This window comes from Siniperca chuatsi, linkage group LG15 (assembly GCF_020085105.1).
Source record: "Siniperca chuatsi isolate FFG_IHB_CAS linkage group LG15, ASM2008510v1, whole genome shotgun sequence".
Lineage (NCBI taxonomy): Eukaryota > Metazoa > Chordata > Actinopteri > Centrarchiformes > Sinipercidae > Siniperca > Siniperca chuatsi.
In genome coordinates, this window is record NC_058056.1 from 28,809,429 (window position 1) to 28,836,309 (window position 26,881).

General features: G+C 42.3%; 2 protein-coding genes across 2 annotated transcripts in view; one reads left to right on the forward strand and one right to left on the reverse strand.

Annotated features, from left to right (window-relative positions):
* Window positions 1-5,222, forward strand: part of mapkbp1 (mitogen-activated protein kinase binding protein 1) — a 48,910-nt gene extending 43,688 nt beyond the window's left edge. Inside the window, 10 exon segments of the mRNA XM_044167070.1 lie at window positions 1-109; window positions 404-531; window positions 634-761; window positions 1,485-1,670; window positions 2,133-2,214; window positions 2,344-2,783; window positions 2,860-3,579; window positions 4,001-4,086; window positions 4,178-4,200; window positions 4,202-5,222. The exon segment at window positions 1-109 is cut by the window's left edge and continues 26 nt beyond it. Of these exon segments, the coding sequence (XP_044023005.1) occupies window positions 1-109; window positions 404-531; window positions 634-761; window positions 1,485-1,670; window positions 2,133-2,214; window positions 2,344-2,783; window positions 2,860-3,579; window positions 4,001-4,086; window positions 4,178-4,200; window positions 4,202-4,430 (2,131 nt within the window). The 3' untranslated portion in view covers window positions 4,431-5,222.
* A 233-nt stretch (window positions 5,223-5,455) lies between these two features.
* On the reverse strand, window positions 5,456-26,055 carry LOC122861950 (myosin-2 heavy chain-like). The gene is made up of 34 exons (XM_044167061.1): window positions 25,581-26,055; window positions 24,448-24,543; window positions 23,913-23,996; window positions 23,518-23,580; window positions 22,809-22,904; window positions 22,215-22,292; window positions 20,928-21,002; window positions 20,767-20,829; window positions 20,323-20,406; window positions 19,790-19,858; window positions 19,637-19,711; window positions 19,397-19,459; window positions 19,033-19,095; window positions 18,850-18,912; window positions 18,704-18,766; window positions 18,219-18,281; window positions 18,073-18,126; window positions 17,930-17,992; window positions 17,571-17,624; window positions 17,387-17,449; window positions 16,133-16,216; window positions 16,004-16,036; window positions 15,859-15,921; window positions 14,174-14,236; window positions 13,527-13,568; window positions 12,241-12,282; window positions 12,067-12,129; window positions 10,685-10,747; window positions 10,502-10,564; window positions 10,356-10,418; window positions 9,877-9,939; window positions 9,583-9,645; window positions 8,296-8,424; window positions 5,456-6,411 (listed from the first exon to the last, which is right to left on the reverse strand). Exons 1-34 carry the CDS (start codon window positions 25,996-25,998, stop codon window positions 6,131-6,133), a joined length of 2,865 nt encoding a protein of 954 aa, XP_044022996.1. The 5' UTR covers window positions 25,999-26,055; the 3' UTR covers window positions 5,456-6,130.
* Window positions 26,056-26,881: the final 826 nt, after the last annotated feature.

Here is a 26,881-nt window from a genome sequence, read left to right on the forward strand (position 1 = left end):
CACCTCCCCCTGCAGCCAGAGGAGGAGGGGCCGAGGTGAGGAGGCGGGGCTTCACAGGACCAATCAGGAGCTGGGGAGCACCATCAGTCTGCAGGTCACCAATGCATGGGTGAGAACACTATCTAGCATCATGGTCTTCTTCAGCGAATGGAACTTGTTCAGCACTAGAGCTTCAGTCACATGATAACAGGAGGTCATATATGGGGGGAGGTTGTAGCTCCTGTCTCTGTTCAAGGATCATATTTGGCATCAGACACCTAATAAAGTTCCATTCTCTGAAGAAGGCCATGGAATACGGTCAAAAAGTAAGTGAAGTTTAAGTTTAGAACATTTTAGCACAAATATGAACGAGCCTTCGCACTCAGATTGGTTGAGTTGATGGTGTGTGATTCTGTCTGTCCAGGCAGAGGACGATGAGGCGAGGACCAATCAGAGGCCAGACTTCATCCGGCTGTCCAGTCAGAGCCCAGACAGGGAGGATCTGGTGCTGTATCCCGACCAATGGGAGGACCGGGTGAGCCTGGCAGGAAGGTAGGAGTGTTTCCTAATTTCATCATCAGCACAGATTCCGTTTGTGTAAGATGTGCCCACTTTTAAACCCTCCCCCCTGTAAACTCCGCCCCTTCCTGTCAGCGAGTTCCAGGTGAAGGAGGCGTGTCCTGCTGCTGCAGGTGGCCGACAGGACAAACCCAGTCCAGACAGTGGCTGCTCACTGGGATTCAACTCCAGACTGTCCAGTCCAGTCAGACCTGCCGGAGACGGTGAGAGACACACAGACAGACAGACAGTGGTGGAAAGTAAGTACATTTACTTAAGTACAAATTTGAGGTACTTGTACTTTACTTGAGTCTTTTCATGCTACTTCTCCACTCAGAGGGAAATATGTACTTTTTACTGCACATTTATCAGCTTTAGTTACTTTGCAGATTAAGATTTTTACATACGAAACATGAAAATGTCAAAGTTCAGCTTAAACTATTAATCAAATAATCGATTGACAGAAAATTAATCAGCAGCTGTTTTGACGTTTGAAGTCGTTTCTCCTGTAAATCCCTTCCTGGCTGCAGCTGCTCAGATGTGCAGATCTGCTGCTTTTCCTCTGAACGACTGTAATAACTGTGATGTTTGTTAATAACGTCGAGCTGTTTTCACGAGTTTTCCAAACCGATCGATCGACGGATCGACGGAGAAAAGAATGGGCAGATGGATCCAGAATGAAAAGCATCATCAGCTGCAGTCCGATACAAACCGGTTCAACATGAGCTCCAGCTCCACCAGCTGCAGCAGCAACATCCTGCTTTACATTAATGCACGAGGAATAATAACCTGATGATAGAATATATAACAGCACAGCAGCCACAGGGACGCTGCACTGCTTTAATGCTTTAAGGGCTTTTTCCTGATCACACTTTTACTTTAGGAACATTTTCAATACTTACCACCACTCACCTATAATCCTGTCTTCCCTCCGTCTCGTCTGTCAGACTCGGAGCCCACAGAGCCTCTCAGCGTGGATGGAAACTCCTCTGAGCTGGAGGAGGAGGATGAAGAGGAGGGAGGAAGAGGAGGAGGAGGAGAGGTCAGGGCCTCTCAGCTCGTCCCTCAGACCCCAGACCAGGAAGCTTTCCTGAAGGAACACTTTGTCACCCTGGCCGACCTCTCAGGCTCAGGTAACGCAGGAGCTCGCCGCCCTCATTCTCTGTAAACGCAGATGCTGCGCTCACAAAATCAGCCTGTTTGAGAAACCTCAGTCTCGTAGGACTGTTTTAGCTGAACAGTCAGCTAAGCTAGTACTGTTTACCTGTAACAAACTCCATCTCCTGAGGAAGATCATGTGCTCCATCAAAAGCTCCAGAACAGCTACTAAATGGACCCTGTGGTGAGATTGTTTTGTCAACTGTTGTTTCCAAGTTCAAGAATGAACTTTGAATCTGAACTCTTTCTGCTTTGTGTCAACATCGAGGTCACAGCAGCATTTAAAACGGCAAAATCAGTGATTTCATTAGAATTCACTGATTTTGCGGTGGCAAAGTTAGCGTCAGGTTTACTTCTGAGACGCTGTTGTAGCTTAGCGTGTTGGCAGCGGAGATCTTTGGGCCTGAAAGGCGGATTAAATGTTTGTGTGTCGACAGGGAGTCCGAGCCGAGCGTCTCACAGCTCCACTGAGAGTCTCAGCATCTCCTCCAGGTTCCTCTCCCAGAATTCAGCTGGAAGGTAAAACATCAAATCACACACGTCCACACTTAGATCAGTGAACCTGATCCGGGTCTCTATCGAAGCCCTTCTGGTTCTGGTTCTGGTTTGTTTCCGATGATGAGTCTCTCTCTTTCCTCTCCTCCGCAGTCGGACGGTGCTTCCTCTCCCATCTCGGACCGGAGGAGGAGGAGGAGGAGGGGAGGTGAAGGCCCGTCCTCTGGTCTCAGAGGTCCGACCTCTGATGGAGCAGAACCAGAACCGGACCCAGGACAGGAGGGTGTCATGGAATCAGGACCAAACCCAGAAACAGAACCAGGACCAGAACAGCACCAACCAGGACCAAACACAGTCTCCTCAGGTCGGGAACCAGATCCAGCAGGGTACGGAGCAGCTGCAGAGCCGGGTTGAGGAAGAGGAGACCTCCTCGGTCCAGCAGGCCCACCGGCCATCCCCACTGAAGAAGAAGGTCCAAACTGTGGAGTCCAGGAGGAATCTGGGCCCGACAGCCCGGGCCGCCGCCTCCCATCTTAACGCCTTCTCTGGACTCCGGAAGGCTCAGTCGGTCCAGAGCCTGCTGACGGACGCAGGTAACTCCAGAAACCCAGGTGAACGGCGAGACGCGTCCGAGACTTAAATATAAACCTCTGTCTCTCTCTCCTTCAGGTGACTCCTCTCGTTCGTCCAGAGAGCTCCCCCCTCAGCTGCTCCTCCCCCCTCAGCGTCCCACCACCCTCCCCTCCTCCCCCAGACGCCCCCCGTCCTCGGCCCCGCCACCTCAGAGACCCAGCCCCGCCTCCCCCCGCTCCCCCCAGCAGGAAACGGCCGCTCCGTCTGCTCTCACCGCCCCGAGGAAGTCTTCATCCTCCTCCTCTTCCGCTCCGTCGGTGCCGCGCTCCTACATGAGCCCCACCGCCAGCTCCATGGCCAAGATGTCGCGCTCCGTCTCCGTGGGCGACGGCCTCAACATCTCCGAAGCCGAGGATCCCGCAGTGACATCATCATCGGCGACGGAAACCTCCTCCTCTCAGGTCAAAGAGACTCCGCCTCCTGTTGTTGCCGTGGTGCCCTCCAACGCAGCTCTGGCCACGCCCCCCCATGCTGCTGTTGTCCCCGTTGTCGTCGCCTCCTCCTCGACTCTGGGTAACCATGGTAACCAGGCGGCCCCTCCCCCCCGCGGTCTCCAGGCTCGGGTCGCCTGCAGCAGCAGACCGCTACCCGACAAGCCCTCCATCGCCTCCTTCTCGCCATCCTCCTCCTCCTCCTCGTCTTCCTCATCGCGGCCTCCTCCGGTCTCCATCTCCCCCCTGACTCCCCCCCGGCAGGAGGAGGAGGAGCCTCAGAGTCCTGCGGGCGGCGGCAGCGTGGAGCAGAGAGATGACGCAGGTTTGGACTCTCATCCTCCTCCTCCTCCTCTTCTTCATCCCTTCATCCTGTCATCTCTCCGTCGGGGCTCTGGACTCTGGCTCCGCCCCTCACCTTCATCCTCCTCTTCATCACTGCACTCCTCCTCCTCCTCCTCTCGCTCCGTACTGACGGGTGAGACGTTTCACTCCTGTCTTCTGTTCTTCTTCTCTCTCTCTCCAGCTTTAGCTGTTAAAGTAACAGAGAAACATCAGACATGTTTTGTTTGACCAATGAAACAGTGTGTGTGTGTGTGTGTGTGGGGGGGGGGAGAGCCAATCAGCTGTCAGTATTCATGTTTTTACAACATACCTGCTTTTCACTTTGACTTTATGGATGGCAGAAAAATCTTTATCCTGATATTTTTAAACTCTCGTGTGTTGTTGCTTCTCTCGCTCTGCAGACCAGCCAATCAGTGTGGAGACCTGCAGAGCTCTGACCAATGAGCTGCAGAGCTGCTTCAAGAGAGCAACACACCTGTACAGGAAGGTGAGTCTGCGTGTCAGAGCAGTCAGAGGGGGGGTTCAGTGTGGCTTACACTTCTTCCTCTCTGATGCTCACCTGTCTCTCTCTCCTCCAGGTGAGCGGCTCCTCCCCGACGACTCCGCCCCGACCAGCGTCAGATGGCCGTCGTCCTATCAGAGGCCTTCCAGACCATGAGGGCGGAGCTCGATTGTCTGCCGCTCGGCGCTGCGGGCGTGCTGGGAGTGGAGGGGGGGCTGGGGGGGGGGGGTGGGGAGGTGAAGACGGCGGCGCTGCTGGAGGAGTACTCTCTGCTGCTGCTGCAGGCGGTTCACAGGAGGATCAATGCACACGACGCTGCTGCACAGTAGACTCATCTTCATCTTCATCGTCCTCAGCCGTCACCGCTCCCTCCTGCTCGCAAGCCTTTCGTTTCTTCTTCACCTCCTCCTCGTGTCGTCGCAGATGAAGGACCGGAAGCCATTTTGGTTTTGTCTGGACTTTTAATCCTTTTTTATTGTTATGCAAGAGTCTCTCGTCTTAACGGACCTCTGAAGTTTTTATCCCGTTTTTTTAAAGACGTTTCCTCCGACTGAGTCGTGGACGTTTTTCCATTTTCATTCCCTGAAGTTCGGAAGGAGCGAACGGATCACCAGTTACTGTTAATGTTAGACTGTAGAGAGTTTTTAAAGGAGCAAACAGCAATATGAGATGTTCTGTGACGGTTTGATCTGAACAAACTTTATTGTTCTTTTGTTTGATGTAAAGTTTCTTTCCCGAGTTCACTTGAACGTAACACAGACTTCAGTCGTGAGTTTTAGTTTCTGATGAACAGTTTGTATTTATTGTGTTGAGCTGTTACAGTTTAACTGGCAGACTACTGAACAATGGCTGACTCTTTAGCCGACCGTCACGTGCTGAGCGCCACGTTTTTCTAAAATCATGGATTTAAAGTCTTTTCTTTGTAACTGTTGAATGAGGATGTACATTTTTATAACTGTTCTTAGAGAAACACCTTCAGGGGATCGTCGGGTTTAAATTTGGGCTCAGATTGTTTCTAACAGTTTGTTTTAACGCTGACTTTCTCACAGACAAACAGGTCGAAGTTCAGTTTGAAATGTTTTCATGTTTTTTGTCAAAATTTAATAAAAGTTTGAGACTTATTTTGATGGTCGGGTTTTAACTTTGTCTTCCAAACAGCGTCAGAAGCTGATTGGTCGGCTGTTTGATGCTGTGAGTCATGTGACAAACTGCAACACACACACAGGATGTTTTCCATTCTGCTTCCTCCCGTCCTCGCTCCTCCTCCTCCTCCTCCTCCTCCTCCTCCTCCTCCTCCTCCTCCTCCTCCTCAACACGAATCTGTTTACCGATCGGTCAGCTGATCTGAAGGAAGAGAACCAGCAGCTCTAATGTTATTCATGTTTTATTAATTTAAAAAAAATATCCAAATCATGCATTAATCATAAAACACTTCATTTTAAAAAGAGAAAACACAGTTGCAGTTCTAATTATTAGCTCTATAATATCACCCTGAACAGGACGTCTGAACCCTGAGATGCTGTTCGTCTCCTCGCGTCCCTGCTGGGCGGAGCCGAGGCGCATTGGCCTCAGAATCCAGCGCACCCGTAGCATGTGATGGATTTAAACCGCCTGCATTGGTGTTGCAGTTAAATAATGATGACCACATCAAGTAATAGCCAATCAAAAGCTCCAGAACAGCTACTAAATGGACCTTGAGACGAGATTGTTTCTTCAAGTCAAGAATAAACTCTGAACCAAACCATCGTCTGTGTTTGTGCATCGGGACTCTTTTTGAATGTGAGAGCTGAACTGGTTTCCTGCGCTCTCCTGCAGCTGCTTCCTGTTTCTCTGATGGCGGTTAGTAATTTGTTATTAATGTTTATTAGCTTCAGAGACGTAAACATGAACTGAAAAACATCATCATTGTCTTCAGAAGTTGGTCCATCCTGGTTGTAACCACAGGAAGTCACTCACCCTACCAAAACAAAAGTCCACTCTTCAGTTCCAGTCTGTTTATTGCTGCGAGGATGACCCTGGGACTGTCCTGTCAGAGGGGGAACAGCAGGAAGCCGGAGAAGACGCTGAAGTTTCGGGAGTCGTCGTAGAGCCGGTAGCTGGCCGGCAGACCGAGGCGGACCCCGTCGCCCTCCTCCAGCTGCAGAGCCACGCCGTTGGACGTGGAGGCATAGCCGCCGTGGTCGTTCAGGTCCAGGTTGAAGATGATTGGCTGGTTGTTCCTGTACAGGTAGAGACCCATGTAACCTTTCAGGTAATCTGCAGCCGTGAAGCTGAAGAAGTAAAGTCCTCTGACAGGAGCTGTGAACACACCTGACCAACACAGAGCAGGTTAAAGTTAACACACAGTCAGAGAGGCTTCGTCCTTCAGGATCTTTGTCTAATGAACCCGCGAGCGACTACTTAAAGGAACACCAGTATGTTTCAAACACTTTTAGAAGTACATCGATATGAAAGTTCAGATGACTCATTTTTAACGGGGGAGATCGTGGTGCCTGCAGCTGCACCGTCAGAGTTATGCAAGGGACACCAAAAATGACATGTCCACCAGCAGGTGGCGCTATAATCACGTTAGACGCGTTTTGGCCAGTAACTCCGACATAGTACGTCGCACATTTGAAACCTTTACATGCACGAGTTCCCTGAATCGAGCTGCACATCGTGAAACAGGCCACGGCCATTTCCGCCTGTAACTGTTTTCCACAAAATTGCCAAAAATGCAAAACCTATTTTTTCGAACTCCTCCTAGGCCGTGAGTCCGATCTGCGCGAAAGTTTGTACGTAGAATCTATGGACCCTCATGATCAAAAGTTATTAAAAGAATTTTGATACTCCAAAAAATGCACAAATTAAAAAGCAAAAACTTCCTGTGGGTTGCAGTCAAAACAGGAAGTGATGTCATATCCCCACGTAGCTCTGTTCAATTGATGCGAAACTTGGGCCAGTAGTTTTCTGTCGGCCACCGAGGCTCTGTGCAAAATGTGGTGCCAATCGACCAGTAGGTGGCGCTGTTGTTGCAAAAACAGGAAATATGATAAAATTATTTTTCCACAGTACTGTCTTTGAACAGAATGTTTTCCAGTCTCTGTGCCAGTCAACCAGTCAGATAACTGCACATTTCTATTCTAAAACCCTGTGTAATGTGAAGAAGCACACTGTTTCCTGACATGTTGGCTACAGACTAACAGCTTGCTGACTGTGGTTTACTGAATAGCAAAGATCTGTTTTAATAAACGACAAATTGAGAAAGAGACTCTCTCTGGACTGTTCTTCCACAAATACACGAACGCGCTGACATGGACAAAAAACAAGCAAAAACATCTTCAACAATATGACAACATGAGCAGCATTCAGGAAAAAACCACAAGAAATACAGAAACTCTCCAAGTCGTACAGAACACAACAGAAGTTTCCAGGAGGCACTAAAACGTGATGGACACACCTGGGACACACCTGGGACACACCTGAAGTCAATTATCCGTCACTGGTTTTGGAAAAAGAGAAACAATGTGAGTCTTTTTTCCTTTGATTCACATATTATTATTTCAGATACTTGTTGTTAATTATAGCATTAGCCTTTTGCTGATTACTAGCTTACCAATTCAAATCTGAATCATGCAATCAGAATGATGAAAAAAAAGTACATTAGTTTATTTCTATTAACTGAATTAAACTGTTCTGTGTAACTTGCAGCGTTTCTGTATTTGCTTGTGTTTTGTCTCTTGAGCTCTCAGGGCCACCGTACTAAATATACAGTTAGCAGTTCACATCTGTCGATCACAACTGCTTTTGTTTATGCTGGTCATAAGGGACAGATTGTGCTAATGACAAACAGAACCACGTTTTAGCGAGTTTAGCGTTTGTTACGCAGGAACCATCAGACCGATACTTTATTTATTGTATGCACTGTCATACAAAATTTAAAGTGTAGAGTTGGAAAATACAACACTTTATAAACAAATTGAATAAACTAGAGATCATAGAGCTACAACTAAACCTTTAGAGTTATTAATGATTCCTGATGCTGTTTCATGTAACAAACATTTGTTCAAACATCAGAATATTTCCAGGTAAAGAATACATTTTCTAACTCAAACTCCTGAACAAAGCGTGCAGGTGTACCTGTGTGTTAACGTCAGGATCTGGCCTTAAAGGAGAGAAACCACAAGAGTAAACTGCCTCTGTGATGCGGTTTACCTGCAGTCTGGTTGTAGGCTTGGCCGATGTTGGTGATGGTTTTGGAGAAGATCAGCGTCGTCTCCTCATCGAACGGTCCAACTGATCCTGAATCAGTCAGACCGGCTGAGAACGCCACCTTCAGCTCATCTGGAAGAAAAGATTTCACTTCAAACACGAGTTCAACAAGTTCAATGTTTTAATGCTATAAAAACATGTTTCGTAATAATTTATAGTGCAAATAAAAAGATCTTTATATATTTATTATATTTACAAAATCACATTTTTAAATAGATCAGGATTTCAGATAGATTCAGATGATTTTCTTCACTTTAATACACTAAATCATTCTACTAATTACTGAGGGCAATTCTGATAAAGATACTTGGGAACAAACAACAGTTTAGTTTAATTCATGTTTTTATTTTAGACAGTTAAACATTTGGTCACCTCAAAGATTTTCTCTTTTGCTAATTTGGCTTTTTATTAATTTGGTTTTACTAAAGTTATCTTTCCTGCCCCCAAATTTGCTTTGATGTTTTTGCCAATATGTCAGTGTTACTAGTTATAAACTGACACAAACAGTTAGCAGCATGGTGGACTTCGCATTAAATCACTAAAATGTTCAGTAGCTAGAGGCTACAAACCTGAATTTAACTGCATTTATAAATATTAAAATTTTGTCATCCCTTAAGTAGTCACAGGAACTCTGAGTCTCTAATAATGACATTAATTCTTGCTAACAAACGTTAGCATGAGCCGTAAACGTTAGCAAGCTAGCTGTTTAGCATAGTAACTAATGTTAACTAAATTATAAAACAGTGATATTCAACATGTCTTTGATAAAGTCACCAATTATGAGGTTTGTTAAAACCTCCACAGCATTTTTAGCTAATTTACAGTAACTCCAGTCACAGAACAGTGAAGGTGGTCGTCCTTTTAATGAGATCAAATCTTTCCTTTATCAAAATGATATGGCCGTTAATGCATAACACACAAAATGTTAATAACTTGTATAGCCTGGTGTGTGAAAAACTCATTCAAAAAAGTCAGATAGAACTTTTTAAATAAAGTTCACAATCTTTCTCTCAAAAAAGGAAACTTCTACTCCGATTTTTCGGTTTTCCTTTTTTTGAGTATCTGTTCACACACACATTCAGGGTGTTTTAAAACTGTAGGATGAAACATTTTGCTCAGTAGACAGATGGTTGTACAAACAAACCAGAAACTAACATCATATTATTGTGAAGGTGAAATATTTTCTGGTTGAAAATGAATCTTTAGCTGTAAAGAAGTTTAAGTCCAAACCTGAGTTGGTGTTTGTGAGCTGCTGCAGACGATCATCAGTTTCATTCAGTCTGAAGTTTAAAACTGAACATCAGGAAACAGAGTTTAGACAAAAACACAGGAAACCTAAGTATATTTAGACTTTTTTTAAAGCCTTGACAGCAACAGAAGTCCTGACGTCTGTCTGTCTGTCTGTTGGTTAAATACTTTCAGTCAAACATGTCAACAACTATCAGACTAATTGACTTATAATACAAATTTCAGCATAAAATTCAGTTTTTAAACAGTCAGATAAATCTAAACCTTCAGTGTTACCTGAGTTTTCTATCTTCAGATCTTCCAGCTGTTTCTCACCGACACTCAGTCTGACCTCCAACTCTAAAGAGAAAACAGTAATTAATAAGTAATTACCACTTACTGAAAATATAATAAAGTAAATCTAACTCTACCTGTAGTGTTGTTGTGGCTGTCTGCCACAACAACTGACTGAACTGAAACCACAAAATCACAACAAACAAATGTCTCCTTTAACATATAAAAAGGGAGTTTAATCATCTGCATTGGAAACAGATGAAGCATGTTATTCCTGTTAATTAAAGTCACAGAGGTTCCTACAAGAACTCTCAGGGTGATAAAGGAGTTCCTCAGGGAACCTTATTGGATCCTCCACAGTTTCAGCTTGAAGAATCACTACATGTACTGTTTTAGCTAAAAAAGGTATTATTTCCACTTTTTGTCACTTTATACAGATAACATTTATTCATCTACAGTTAGTTGTAAACCTTCAGTGTTACCTGTGTTTGCTATCTTCAGATCTTCCAGCTGCTCCTCACTGACACTCAGTCTGACCTTCAGAGCTGAACAGGAAACGATTCATGTTTAATTCAATGATTTAATTATTGATTAATTAAAAGTAATATTGAAGAGTGGATGATGTTACCTGCAGTGTGATTCTCCAGCTGCTCCAGCTGTGTCTCAGTGGATCTCAGTCTGACCTCCAGAGCTGAGCAACAATCAGAGTTCATTTATTTATATATTTACTGAGTCTGGATTTAAACTCTTCAATAAAGTCTGTATTAGTTACATAAGTGTTAATAAAATGTTGATATAAATCTAACTCTACCTGTAGTGCTGTTGTGGCTGTCTGTCAGTCTGGACTCCATCAAGGAAAGTTGGACAGACTGAACTGAAAACACAAAATAAATCAGAAACAACTTGTTGCACCATGCTAGCCCATTTTTTGCCCCTTGAATTGTTTTTAGGAGCTTTTACTAAACTCTGAAATAATGTTTATGAGCATTCAAGGGCACTTTTGCACCAATTTCTGGTAATTTCTGACCCGGCCTCTGTCATGCTGCTGCCGCATTTTCTCTTTCCCCCATCTGCTGTAGAGACTATCGATTAATTGTGAGAATTATTCAATTTTGACGGAGCATTTCTATTTTAACCGCTGCAGCTTTTCTAGCCTTTATGGTGCTGGTGTAGCGGCCTGCGAGTTGAGACAGTGAGTGAAGAACACACACACATGGAGAGCACAGACGAGAAAATAATTTCACATGGCGAGCTCTAAAAAGAGAAAAGTAGACAGCGGAAACAGAGCTTTTAATCCAGAATGGACTCTTTCATGTTCAGTCTTTCCACAAGCAGCTCAAAACCAGTTTGTCTCAGATCCTGGTGATTATTAAAAGCGGCAATGTGAAGCGCCGCTACGAGACAAAGCACAGAGCAACTTTTGAGCAGGTTAACAAGGGGGACAGATTTTGGTCATTTTGCTAACAAGGAGGATGGCGCCCCCCCTCATATCGCCTACTGGGTTGCACCTCACTAACTAGATCTTACGTAGAGATTAGTTGTTGCTAAATATTTACACCCACTAACTGCCAGGTGTAACTGTTGTGTAGCCAACTGAACCAACTGACAAAGCTAATGTTAGCATGCTAATATCTGACCTGTTCAGAGTGACGAGTAAAAGACGTAATATGGAGTACGGTTCTTGACCAAAACGCTAACAATGTAAAATGGTAAGATTTAAATACATTTCACAAAACCAACACAATGTACCTCAAATTACAAAACATGCTAATAACATTAGCTAGACTAAATGAGAAAATAGCTTCAGGTTAGCTTCACCAGCTAGTCTCTAACTGTGTGTCTGCTGTTTGCTGCTGAACAGGTTGTGTTCAGTGGCTTTTTACAACTTTTCCTCTGAAAACGACGCTATGAGAGCGGCGAGAGTGAACCACAACAGTAAAGTTGTGGGCCGGACAGATAAACAATGAGCTGAAAGTCACTATAAAGCTCCGTAAAGCCGAGGGGAGCTGCAGATTCAGCTGCTAATTCACTACCAGAGACACCAACACACTTCACTTCATACAGTGGTGTTGAAAATGTAGACGCTTTAAATAAATATGATCCTTGGTTGCTTCACACAGAACAGTTATCACATTCAACATGAAGGCCGTCTGTTTGTTTCTGGATGTTAAAACATAATTCAGAGTAAATCACCTGAACTTTCAGTCTGTAACTTCATCATCAGACTGTCAGCGTCACTCAGTTGTTTCTCTAAAACTGGAAACAAGAAAAAAAGTCAAAACACCAACCAGAGTGACATTCAGCCGTTTTGTGTTAAATTGTCAGCGTTAAAGTTGCGCTGCTCTTCTGTAAATAAATTATCTTTACCTTTAGTTTCAGTTCTCAGAGCCGACAGATCACCGCTGTGAGCTGAAACAAGCCGATAGAACTAATTATCATATGACACAAACAACAAAAACATCTGATTAACAATCTGAGTTATGTTTTTAAATGTATAAACAAACATTTTTAAAGCAGATAATTAGAGAAATATTAAATTCAAACCAGTGTGTATATTGATGACGTGCTGCAGTCTGATGATCAGATCTGACACACAGTTTAAACATCACTTTAATCCTATATATTACATATGTTAAACTTTAAAATAGCTATAACATGTACATACATTCAATCAGTCATTGTCATCATTGTAATAAAAGCATAAGCACCCTGTACATACTGTATATAGACGAGTAAACATGCATATACTGCACATAACCACCTACTGTATGTATATGAAGTAATCTATTAAATTACACATTCAGTATTTATTCCCGCACTCTTTACACTCTGCACCCTCACACTGTAAACTGTTTGACTTGTTTATAGACATTGTATGTTGTTGTTCATTATTGCTTTTTATATATTTATTTATGCGTCTTTTATTATTTATTATTTATTTAAGTAAATCAGCTGGGAAACGCATCGTCACAGAGCTGAAAACAGGCTGTTTCTGAGCTCAGGAAGACTTTTTAGAGATACGTGGTTCTCGCAGGACGGTGACGCTGCAAACACGTGATGACCTCATAGACCATGATGCATTGCTGCAGGTTAAACTACCCAACAGGATATAAAGCAGTTAAAATGAGCTCAACCTGAAACATCTGCAGCAGTAAAATGCAACACACACATGAATGCAGCAGGAATATGAATCCAGAAACATCAGATATAATAAAACACTGACAGGAGCGTTTTACTGCACAGGGACGACTCTCACTGAATACTTTAAGTAACTTTAGCTGATTATACAGAATGCAGTCCTGTGCATCTGCAGCTATTATGATAATCGATTAATCGTTAAATCTTTTTAAACAAAAACACCAAAAATTCACTGCTTTCTGCCCATCAAACGGGATTATTTGCAGGTTCTTTTTGTCTTCTATGATTATAAACTGAATATCTGTTGGTCGGACAAAAGACATTAATCTCGGGACACGTTTTTTACCATAGGCATTTTATATCTTAGTTAATTGATTAATCAAGAAATCAATCTGCAGCTTCATAAATAATGGAAATAATCATTAGTTGCAGCTCTATAAAGAAATTGTTTAGTTAACATTTGTATCAGTTGACAGTTAGTAATAAAACATGTAACTTTGTTGTGTTTTTATTACCATCACTCTGGTTCTGGATGGCCGTCACTGCATCTGACAGAACTGAAACATCATCATCATCATCATCATCATCATGCCCAAATGTTCATCCTGTACATGTAAACATGTCCACAGTCTGTCTCCTGTCTCACGCTCTAACTGGACTATAGCTCCTCCTACCGGCTGAAGGAGTACAAGCACTATAAAGTGTATTTTTAGTCTGACAGACGACACGCAGCTGTGGCCTCAGTGAAATCTCCTGCTCCACCTACCAATCACCCTCCACCTACAGACGGTTTCTACGTCCGGCTTTCTTCTGCCAGTGTGAAGAAGATATGGGGAGCTTTTTGCACAAACTATTCTGATAAATTCCCTTCTCCTGCCGTCCCAGTCTGACAAACTCTTAAACTCCCATGCCATATTTTGTATTTTTCATTTAATTTATTTGAATAATTTCTTGTCTTTTATTGTGTACACTTCTGTATACACATATGGGTATATTTTCTATGTCTTTTTATTTCTCTTCAGAGACCAAATCCCTTTTCTTTCCCTTTTGCCTGTATTTTGTTCTGTATTTTTATTTGTTTCTGCTTCTCTCTTTTCTTTTTCCGTTTCTCTGAATAAATCTGAATTGGCCCTCCCCCGTGGGTTACCAATAATGGACTCACCTGAGTTCTGGTTCTCAGCAGCTTCTAGTCTGGAGGTGATTTCTGTCAGCAGAGCAGACTGAGCTGCAGACAGGAAACACTTCAGTTGGTCACATGACTTTTTGCAGTTGAACTCTGACCTCTGTCGTGATCATTGGTCCTGAGAACGTCTCTAAACAGATTCAACCCTCACTCCAGAGATTAAGGCTACTGTTAAACATGTACTGTCTAAGTGTACTTTTACCAACTCAGAAATATTTGTCTTCTAACAAAACTGATAAAACACTCGACATCCTCAACATCATGTTTACCTGCCTACATGTGTTTGTTCACATGACACATCTGTCATGTTTCTTTTTCATATTTCCTTTGATGTTTTTGTTTTTGTCTATTTTGACTGTTTGTTACACTTTTGTTAAAGATCCTATATTGATTGTTTTTTTTACATCCTTCTATGTCTTGTGTGAAAACAATCACTGTAGCCTCTTTTGCTTCTTTGGTGTTGTTGTATTTAGAGTTTCATTTATTTTGATTTGTTGTGTTTTATTTTACTGTCAAAAGTGCTATGAAAAATAAAATTATTATTATTCCTTTAAGCTTGTAGAAGTGGCGAAATAATAATAATCTACAGTAACCAGGTGTCAAATGGAGTCTTCTTCTATAAACTTTCAGCTGGCTACATTATGAACATTTATATATATATATATAAAAAAAAATATATATATATATATATATAACAATAATAACGCACAGTGGTGGAAGAAGTACTCAAACCCTTAATTTAAAGTGTGAAGGATTTAGTGGCATCTAGCGGTGAAATTGCAGTTTGCAACCATTTGAATCCCGCTCGCCTCGCCCTCCCCTTCCAAGCGTGTAGGAGAAACTACGGTGGCCGCGAAACTCGCACAGCCCTCTCTAGAGCCAGTAACTAACTACTTTATATACAGTTAGATAGTTTTAACTGCTTTATACACAGTTAGCTAAAATACACAGTTAGCTAGTTTTAACTGCTTTATATACAGTTAGCTAGTTTTAACTGCTTTATATACAGTTAGCTAGTTTAAACTGCTTTATATACAGTTAGCTAGTTTTAACTGCTTTATATACAGTTAGCTAGTTTTAACTGCTTTATATACAGTTAGATAGTTTTAACTGCTTTATATACAGTTAGATAGTTTTAACTACTTTATATACAGTTAGCTAGTTTTAACTACTTTATATACAGTTAGCTAGTTTTAACTGCTTTATATAGTTAGCTAGTTTTAACTACTTTATATACAGTTAGATAGTTTAGTCCAGTGATTCCCCACCTAGGGGTCGGGCCCCTCCAAAGGGTCACCAGATAAATCTGAGGGGTCGTGAGATAATTATTGGGAGAGGAAAGAAGAAAAAAGTTCTGATAAATCTGTTTTCAGTTTTAGACTTTTCCCTAATCTCTGATTTTAAGTGAAATATTGATCATTTGAACAGTTACTGAAATTAAACCATGTGAGAAGTTCAGGTAAGAAATGTCTCTTTGGTGTAACTGATAACTCAGAGACATCTGAAACACGACGAGGAGACAACTACACACTGATTTTTTTAGGTCACAAGACAAAACGTTTGGAAACCACTGGTTTAATATTTAACAATTTTACAACCTGACACCCTTCCTTCATCAAAGTCTGCTTCAGCTGATATTGTGGACTTTATAATTCAGAGTTTACCTTCGTTCTCCGTCTTCAGCTGGCTGACTGTGGCCTCACCGACTCTCAGCCGGACCTGCAGCACTGACAGGAAACAAATCTGATGTATTTCATTCATATTATAAACAAATACAGTACTGACAATATTAAAATAAAAACATGTTACCTTCAGTCTCCCTCTCAGCTGCCGTCAGCCTGTCTGAAACAGAAACATCACATTTTAAACACTTGAAGAAACAAAGAGCAGATATATTGACAGGATGTTAATGAATATTCATGATCTAACTGAAGTTACCTGTGTTTTGTGTCCTCAGCTCGTCCACCTGCTCCTCAGTGATGTTCAGTCTCAGAGTGACAGCTGACAGCTCGGCTTCATAGACTGAAACCAGATTTTAACTTTTTATTTTAATTTAATTTAACTCTAATAACCTGTAGAAAATCACAAGTTCCTCTGAGATCCACACAGAAAAGGAACCTCCGTCTTGGAAATCCTCATCAGAGTTCATAACATCAACATTATTTAAGGGGTTCCTCAGGGAACCTCCTGGGCTCCTCTGTAGTTTTTATTAAAGCTAAAATTAAAGACATTTCTAATCACTTGAAAACAATCTGCACTGCCTGCAGCTCTCGTTTCCCCTACAGTGTTCATCTCATTTTATTTAATGAAGGAAATTAATTTTGTAAAATGTATTGCAGCTCTTTCTTTACTTGCTAGTTTTTTTATTAACTGGATTATCAGGCCACTTTTTGTAGACTTTTGGGTGATAAAAGAGAACGTCTGTCAGCAGCTCCTGTCTGCAGTGGACCCGTGGACGGACAGACAGCTGTCTCTGGATCACTGTGAGACTGAAGGAAACTTAGAAACAGCAGGATTCTCAGGCAGGTTCTGCAGCCGCTTTCTTCTCTGGTGTCTAAGTGGATTTCTGGAGGTTTATTCTGGACGGACGTCAGAGATAATGATCTCCTCTGGAAGTGTGAGTCACACTGAATGATTCAATGTGTGTTTCATGTCTGTGAGTTCAGATCTGACGGAGTTATGACTCTGAGAATGACTCAAATCCACCGCCTGCAGTATCTCCCCTTCAGCTCTCCGGCGCCCCCCTGGGGAGGTTTTTGTCTTTCTCTTTAGTCTTTGTCCTGCTGAATGTCTGTTACAGACCAGATCCTGTCATTTCACCAGGGTTAAAATGACAGGAGTTACATGAACGACAAGCACAGTTAAGATGCCATTCCCCACCTCCCCCTGTAATGTTAATCCTGTCTGAATGGGGCTTCAGACTCCCAGTGTTCCTTTATCACCACAGTGCTAACTTCACTACACTGGCTTTCTGTCAAATTTAAGATTTAATTTAAAATGCTCAAACTGTCATATTGGGAGCACACTTTGCTCCGTGTTAAAAAGCATCAGTGAGTCGATCTAAACAACGCATGAAAAATGGTAATAAGAACTAAGCAGGTAAATCAGTCTAATGAAGCTCAATAGTTCGATAGTACAACAAAGAAAGAAGGTTATTTAATAAAACAAAAACTGAAGAGTGGATGGTGTTACCTGCAGTGTGATTCTCCAGCTGCTCCAGCTGTGTCTCAGTGGATCTCAGTCTGACCTCCAGAGCTGATCAACAATCAGATTTCATTTATTTATATATTTACTGAGTCTGGATTTAAACTCTTCAGTAAAGTTCGTATTAGTTATATATGTCTTAATAAAAATGTTGATATAAATCTAACTCTACCTGTAGTGTTGCTGTGGCTGTCTGCCAGTCTGGACTCCATCAAGGAAAGTTGAACTGAAACCACAAAATCAGCACAAACAAATGTCTCCTTTAAAATATAAAAAGGGAGTTTAATCATCTGTATTGGAAATAGATGAAGCATATTATTCCTGTTAATTAAAGTCACAGAGGTTCCTACAAGAACTCTCAGGGTGATAAAGGAGTTCCTCAGGGAACCTTATTGGATCCTCCACAGTTTCAGCTTGAAGAATCACTACATGTACTGTTTTAGCTAAAAACGTATTATTTTCCACTTTTCGTCACTTTATACAGATAACATTTATTCATCTACAGTTAGTTGTAAATGTTCAGAGTGTTACCTGTGTTTGCTATCTTCAGATCTTCCAGCTGCTCCTCACTGACACTCAGTCTGACCTTCAGAGCTGAACAGGAAACGATTCATGTTTAATTCAATGATTTAATTATTAATTAAAAGTAATATTAAAAGAGTGGATGATGTTACCTGCAGTGTGATTCTCCAGCTGTGTCTCAGTGGATCTCAGTCTGACCTCCAGAGCTGAGCAACAATCAGATTTCATTTATTTATATAAATATATTTATATGGATACATAAGTGTTAATAAAACTGTTGATATAAATCTAACTCTACCTGTAGTGTTGTTGTGGCTGTCTGCCAGTCCGGACTCCATCAAGGAAAGGTGAACTGACTGAACTGAAACCACAAAATCAGCACAAACAAATATCTACTACAAACTATTGTTACAATATTAATACATTTTAATTAGTTGAATAAAGTAATTACTATTAAAAAACTCAATTACAGTGGTGTATTACTCAGCTCAGAGGATCAGCAGGTTCTGTGAAGAACCTTCATATGTTTGAGGTTTCTACAACAACCATCAGGGTTCATTCATGTTTATGAAGGAGTTCCTCAGGGAACCATGTTGGATCCTCCACAGTTCCAGTCTGAAGATTCATGTTTCACGTTGTTTTTCTTTGAGCCTTAAAACTTTGTCTCTGCACCACACTCTATATAACTTTTGTTTGAATTTCATAGTTATTATATACAGTATATATATATATATAATAATAATACATTAATATAAATCTACAGTTGTAAACCTTCAGTGTTACCTGTGTTTTCTGTCTTCAGATCTTCCAGCTGCTCCTCACTGACACTCAGTCTGACCTTCAGAGCTGAACAGGAAACGATTCATGTTTAATTCAATTATTTAATTATTGATTAATTAAAAGTAATATTAAAGAGTGGATGGTGTTACCTGCAGTGTGATTCTCCAGCTGCTCCAGCTGTGTCTCAGTGGATCTCAGTCTGACCTCCAGAGCTGAGCAACAATCAGATTTCATTTATTTATATATTTACTGAGTCTGGATTTAAACTGTTCAGTAAAGTCCATATTAGGTACATATGTGTTAATAAAAATCTAACATAAATCTAACTCTACCTGTAGTGTTGTTGTGGCTGTCTGCCAGTCTGGACTCCATCAAGGAAAGTTGAACTGACTGAACTAAAACCACAAAATCAGCACAAATGTCTCCTTTAACATATAAAAAGGGAGTTTAATCACCTGCATTGGAAATAGATGAAGCATATTATTCCTGTTAATTAAAGTCACAGAGGTTCCTACAAGAACTCTCAGGGTGATAAAGGAGTTCCTCAAGGAACCTTATTGGATCCTCCACAGTTTCAGCTTGAAGAATCACTACATGTACTGTTTTAGCTAAAAACGTATTATTTTCCACTTTTTGTTACTTTATACAGATAACATTTATTCATCTACAGTTAGTTGTAAATGTTCAGAGTGTTACCTGTGTTTGCTATCTTCAGATCTTCCAGCTGCTCCTCACTGACACTCAGTCTGACCTCCAACTCTAAAGAAGAAACAGTAAAAGTGAGTCAGCAGATTCTTTAAAAGAGTGCAGTCTGATTATTCTTATTGTGTTATTTTATGTTTAATAATGTGTGTAAACAACAACAATCAGCTCATCACTTCTGGACTGACTGACTGTTGAAGAAGTGATGGATGGATGAACAAATGGATGATGTACCTGCGTTCATTCTGTCCAGCAGACTCTCAGTCGTGTTCAGTTTTCTCTGCAGCTTCATCAGTTTGAAGCTTTGATCTGAAACACGAGCAGGTAGAAAACTGCAGTAAAAGTGTGTGTGTCTGTGTGTATTTCAGTGTATATTTCTTCAGTTACCTGTCCCGTGTGTTTGACTCGCAACAGAGTTCATTCTGACCTGCAGCTGCTTCACTGTATCAGCCTGAACTGAAAACAACCGAGAAAATACAGGAAGTGACATCACTGATCTGACGCTGAACTGAATTGATAGAAAAAGCCTGATCAACACATCCTGTCCATGTTCAAGAAGTGACTCATCAAACCTGCTTTAATGTTTGACTTAATGTCCCCTGCTCCCTGGTGCCTTTAGTGTTTTTAGTTCTCTAGATGTTTTTAAACTTGTTGTGTAAGACGTCTGAGTATCTTGAAAATAACTCTCTATTTAAAATGTATTATTATTATAAAAATATTCACAGCAAATTAAATGGAAACCTGTCCTGTAGTTGTTTGGTTTTGCACCAAAGTGTCAGACAGACACCATCATCCTCCTCCGGCTCCCACTCTCAGGATGGAAATGTGCCTAAACTGAACTGGTCAGTGATTTGAATTCTTCTTTGGTGTCCTTCTGGTGTCTCTGTATTAACTGACAGCTGTTCACTGATGTTGATTACCTGTGGTTTGTGTCTGCAGCTCGTCCAGCCGACGTTCACCAACACTAATTCTGTCGGTCAGAGCTGAAACATCCGCTGACTGGGCTGAAACCAAGACAAGCAACCAAACGGGAATTTTAAAACTGAGAGTGACATTAGCAGAAATTTGAGCTAATACTTAACATATCTAATATACAGACTTAAATGTAAAAAATACTTTAAAAGACTTTTTAGGACTTTTAAATATCCTTTAAATATCCTGCTAAAAGACTCACAAATACTGTATTAAAATGAATGATAGATAACAAAATATGCAATATGAAAATGATTAGTTATAAGGTCGGATATTTGAGCGTATCTTTATATAAAACAGATGCTGTGATATTATTCCAGTATCTCTTTGAGTGTGTCATGTCCAATAATAATGAACACATGTATTTATTATTCAGTCCAGGTGTTTCTCACCTGCGTTTCCTGTCTTCAGCTCCTCCACTCGTCTCTCTACAGACCACAGTTGAACTGTGTGACCTGAAAATGTTAAACACACAAAAACACTCACATTTTAAAACAGAATAATAATCTACTTTGACTGACAGATCATGTGACCGATGTGTCATGTGACCCACCTGCAGAGTTTCTCTTCAGCTCATCCAGGTGGAGTTGGCTGGAGTTCAGTCTGCTGCTGATCTCTGATAACTGATCTGAAATCAATGAATAAAATAAACATTTAAATATAATAATAAAATAAATCAGATCTGACTGGACTGACAGTAACACATACTGAACCAAACTACACCCGGATTCTGTCATTTTCTACAAATGTGAACAACAACAGTCATGGAAGTTACATTCAATAAATGAATGAACACACTCACACACATATATATATATAAATAAATAAATAAATGAGTGAAGGAATGGATGAATGGATGCACCTCTCTCCTCCTCTCCCTCTCCGTCTGTATGCATTTTTATCCCATTACTGCATGTTACTAACTCGACATCTTCTCTCTCCCGTAGTTCTGTGCTTTCTCGTCTCTCTCCTCTCTCCTTCTGTCGCTTTCAGCAGGTATTTCTGCCTCCAGAGCTGCAGAGTCTGGATCTGTGGTTGTGGGCCACCTGCTGCCCCCGTGTTCCTGCAGAGTCTGGATCTGTGGTTGTGGGCCGCCTGCTGCCCCCGTGTTCCTGCAGAGTCTGGATCTGTGGTTGTGGGCCGCCTGCAGCCCCGTGTTCCTGCAGAGTCTGGATCTGTGGTTGTGGGCCACCTGCTGCCCCCGTGTTCCTGCAGAGTCTGGATCTGTGGTTGTGGGCCCCCTGCTGCCCCGTGTTCCTGCAGAGTCTGGATCTGTGGTTGTGGGCCGCCTGCTGCCCCGTGTTCCTGCAGAGTCTGGATCTGTGGTTGTGGGCCGCCTGCTGCCCCGTGTTCCTGCAGAGTCTGGATCTGTGGTTGTGGGCCGCCTGCTGCCCCGTGTTCCTGCAGAGTCTGGATCTGTGGTTGTGGGCCGCCTGCTGCCCCCGTGTTCCTGCAGAGTCTGGATCTGTGGTTGTGGGCCACCTGCTGCCCCCGTGTTCCTGCAGAGTGTGGATCTGTGGTTGTGGGCCACCTGCTGCCCCCGTGTTCCTGCTCGACAACTGCTACTACAGTTGTTGTTGTTGGCTCTGTTACTGATGCTGACATTATTATGTGCCTCCCTCTCCCCCCCCCTCCCCAAACCCCTCCCATCTCTCTCTCTCTCAAAACCTAACACGGCAGCGGTGGATGGCCGCCCCCCATTGAGTCTGGTTCTGCTCGAGGTTTCTGCCTCTTAAAGGAAGTTTTTCCTTGCCACTGTGGCCAAGTGCTTGCTCGTGGTGGGATTTGTTGGGTCTCTGTAAATATTATAAAGAGAGACGAACGAGAACGAATGATTGACCTTGTATGAAGCTGGGCAGGTGGCTCTCAGCAGATGTGTTCAGTTTTTCCTCCAGTGAGTTCAGTCGACTCTGCAGAGCTGAAACAGAAAATAGTGAAAGACGTCTGCTTTAGTTTTCGGCAGCTCAGGTTGACGTCTTCGTGTTGCTTCTTTAATTCAACTAAAGATATTCAGTTTAAATCATATCTGACAAAGAAAATAACAAAAACGATTATTTGATTACCAAAATAGGTGACGATTCATTTTCTGTCGATCAAGTAATCGACTAATATTTGCAGCTCTAGATCCATCGGTTTGGGTTTCTGATGTGTGATAAACGTTACAGCCGCAGGGGGGCGCTACAGACTTTACTCTATGAGACATGACATTACACGTGCAACACTTTCCAGCATCTTTGTATCCACCGAAATACGGCGAGGGACGCGAGAATCAGCTTTATAAAGCTGACGTCTGAACACAAACAGAAAGTAACAAGCAGTGGAGCCATTACACATTCATGTCTTAGAAACGACCTCATACTGAAAGCTACGGGAGCTCTCACACACTGTCAACAACACTGAGGATTATTGATTATTGATCGATCAGTTCAGTCACCGTGTGTGTTTGTGTTCAGCTCCTCCAGACGGACGTTCAGTCGAATCTCCAGCTCAGACGCTTCAGAATCAGATGAAGTGTTGGAGGCCGGGAATGCTGGGAAATAAAGGGTTAAAAGCGTGTTAAACATTAAAAGTTTTGATTAAACTGTAATCAGTGTTTATTTATAACTCCTGTCATTTATATCACTATATGTCAGTATTTTACATTTGGGACATTTCTGATTCATGTAGTTCAGCTGCTAAATCCAAAACTTTATGTTAAATATGTTGAATTTTCTTGAATGTTCTCGATGAAAACTGAACGAAGAGATTAGAAACTCTTTCATCAGTCGTCACAATCAAGACTAAAGTTCCCACTTTTACACAAGACAGAGGCCAGTCTCCACGAGCACAAAATAAACACAATATAAACATGTAATAAACGGTTTATAACACGTTATAAAGACGTGTCTAAGTGTTTATTAATGTTCAGCATTTGTTCTAACATCTGTGGAGACATTTTATATTCCAGCTGTTTTACTATATTATCATTCATCATGTTTATACAGCAGCCTGCACTTATTACAGCTGTTAATAAATACATTCATAAACACTTCGATCTGCTTACAGCTACATTATAGTCTGTTATTAACTGGTTATTACATCTTTATGTACCGATTATACATGATAAACAGGGAGCAGCAGGAGAGGAAACAGATGAATCTGACCTGAGGTCTGCTTCATCAGCTCCTCCATCAGACTCTCAGCGTGACACAGTCTGACTGCCAGGACTGAAAACACATTCACAACAAAACGTTACTCCTGACATCTGTTTGACCTCCTCGCTGTGACTAAAACTTTTGAACTGTGCAGCAGTAACACAGTTTTTAATCTTTAAATCTTTCACTTGTCCTTAAAATGAATCTGCACTGGACAGAAGCTCCTCCTCTGTTGTTAAATGTAAACGTCCATCGTCACATCATCCCACGTCAAACCTGTAATCATCACTACAGGCCACGGGGGGCGCTGCTGAGCAACGGTTACTCTCGCTTTAATATTGAAAATCAGAGAGGTCACAAAGTCACCGGACAGTGTAAGTGTTAAATCTGATGATGATGACGACCTGCGTTCTTCCTCCTCAGCTGCTCCACCGTGCTCTCGCTCGCCCTCAGTCTCGTCTGCAGGAACGGCAGCTCCGCCGCCAGAGCTGCGGAGACACCGGCACAGGGTTACCACGGCAACCAGAGACACACCAGCGCCCATACTGGTGTTAACACATCTGACCGAACCAAACTCTGAAGGAGATAATGGAAGTGTGCGCCTGTAAACAGGTTAAGACATTCATGGAAGTCGAAGCACTGACAGGGTTTAAAGGTTTAGTTAGTACTGAAAGTGAAATCAGTTGAAGCGTAACTGCGAAAAGCATCTGACGTTTTGGTTTCAAGTTTAAGACCTGTAGGCAGTGTCAGCTGAAGGGAAAGAGATGAAAGCAGTTGAACTGTCGGTTAAATTTGTAAATGATGAAAGCAATTAAAATTTCAGCTGAAGTTGAAGTATTGGATATAGTTGAAGTGCCAGTTGGTATGTAAGCAGTGACAACACTTTAAATTTCAGTTGAAGTAGTTGAAGTGTCAGTTGAAGTGTCGGTCATGGCTCACCTGAGTTCTTCTTCCTCAGGTCGTCCAATGAGCTCTCGCTGGTGTTCAGTCTGAACCGAAGCGTCGACATTTCAACTGAAAACTCGACCGCCCGAGCTGAAAGACCAAAGCACAACGAAGTGACAAACACAAGCAGAAACGTACTGACATCAACGTGAAGCGTCTCAGCAGCTGCTGGACGGATTGTGAGGAAACGTGCTTCATCGTTCACGCTCCCCTCAGGATGAACTGTAATAACTCTGCTGATCCTCTGACTTTCCATCTAGCGCCACCATCAGGTCGACATGTTAACGTGTCCGACACTTTGGTTTCTGACCTGCAGAGCTGCTGACGTTCCCATCAGCCTCAGCTGCACTCTGTGTTTACTGCTAACTAGCTAATGTTAGCATGCTAACAGGCTAAACTAAGATGATGAACATCATACCTGCTAAACATCAGCATGTTAGCATGTTGATGTTAGCATTTAGCTTAAATGCACTGCTGTGGCTAAGCACAGCCTGACAGAGATGCTAGCATGGCTGCAGACTGATCCTAGAGCTGATACAATACCTGAGTTTCAGTACTAAACTGTTTGTGATATCTTTCTTTGAGAAATATAAATGTGGTTTAACAAAGCTTTTCAGAAGAACTTTAAAACAAACTACAGTCTGAAACCGGAGAAATTATTAAACCAGGAAATATCTGATCAAAGAAGTCAGTGAGATTACGATTCTGACGAGACATCCGATGTTTCAGTACCTGGCTGTTTTTGATTCTCAGTGCTACAGAAACAAACAGGTGTTGAGGTTTAATAAAGGAACCACTTACTCCAGCTGTCAGATAAATGTAGAGAAGGAAAAGCAGAAAATCTACAGAATGGAAAAACTAATGAAGTAGCAGAAGCTCTCGACTGATAGACGGAGGTGGAGGACATCAGGTATTTCACTAGAGTTGCAAAACACAACATTTTAGAAAACAACAAAACAGGAAACACGTTTCAAAAAATGTTTGTTTTGCACTTCAGGGCCACCGTACTTCACACCTTTGCTTCTCTCAAGAATTAATTCTCATATAATAAAGATTTTTGTTTTGTGTTTAAAGTTAATTTTATTTATGAGGTTTTTAATAACACCCATCCCCCCTCCATCACCTACCTTTGCTCTGCTCCTCCAGCTCCTCCACCTTCCTCCTCAAATCTGAGTTCAGCTCCATCAGCAGCTTCCTGTCAGCCCCCGTCTTCACCTCAGCGATCTTCAGCTCCTCCCTCTGCTGGACCGCCGTCTCCTCCAGTCTGTCCAGGCTGCGTCTCTGCTGCTCAGCCTCCACCTCCCCGTCCCTCAGCCGGCTCTCCATGCTCCGCAGGACCTGACGCTGCTCCACCTCCACCGCTTTCAGGCTTAGGACCAGCTCCCTCAAACCCCACAGCTCGTCCCAGAGGACAGGGAGCTCCGGTGGGACGTCAGCCGCCGTCCGGACATCGTCCTCCCGGGGAACAGAAGCCTCCGACTGTCCCTGACTGACGGCTGGAGACAAACAGAAGAGCAGCAGCAGAAACAGAGCAGCAGGCTTCATCCTGAAACCCAAACCTGTTGCTCAACTAGAGCTTTTATATACACACACACACACACACACACACACACACACTAATCCTGGTGAAAACCTTTAGTATGGATGAATGAGTCCACTCTCAGAAACATGTTTGCTCCCTTCAGGACTAAACAGAAATAAAATACAAATCAGGCAAACTAAGCTACATTTTATAGAAATTAATTTTCCATATAGCGCATGAATGTTTATTCTTGGCCTTGGAAATAGTCGACTGACTAAATCATCTTAACTCAAGGTCCACTCTCTTACCTTTTGCTGGTCTTTCCAGATCTTAGTCTAAACTCTTTGCTGGAGCTTTTGGCCACATTACGATTAATTGATTAATTTGCCAACATATTTATATCGGTTTGGTTTAGCTTCCCCTAATTTTCAGTTGAGTTTCAACCGTTTCAAAGACTTCAAGAATGAACTTTTAAGCCAACATGGACGAGAAGTCCTTAAAGTGCTCAGAATATATATTTTTTTTAAATATGAATATCTATAATTCAGTGACAACTAAGAAAACTGCATCTGCTGAGGAAGATAATGTGATACAATCCAAAGTTCCAGGACAGCTACTAAATGGACCTTGTGTTTTCTCTGGCTTTAGATGAGATCAGCTGTGGATGATCCTGCTCCACAGAGGATGGACCTTAACGTGTCCGGTGACCTTTCCTCTTGCTCCTCCCTCATGACACACAACACAGGAAATATCAGAATATAATGTTCAGATTGTCCTGACGTCCTTATCCTCCTTCCTGCTCCTCAGAGGATGAACCCTTTAGATTTTAATGACTCCATGATCCGGACTCTAGCGCCACCTTCAGGACGAACCTTACATGTTTAGCTCCTCTGCTGGTCAGACTAA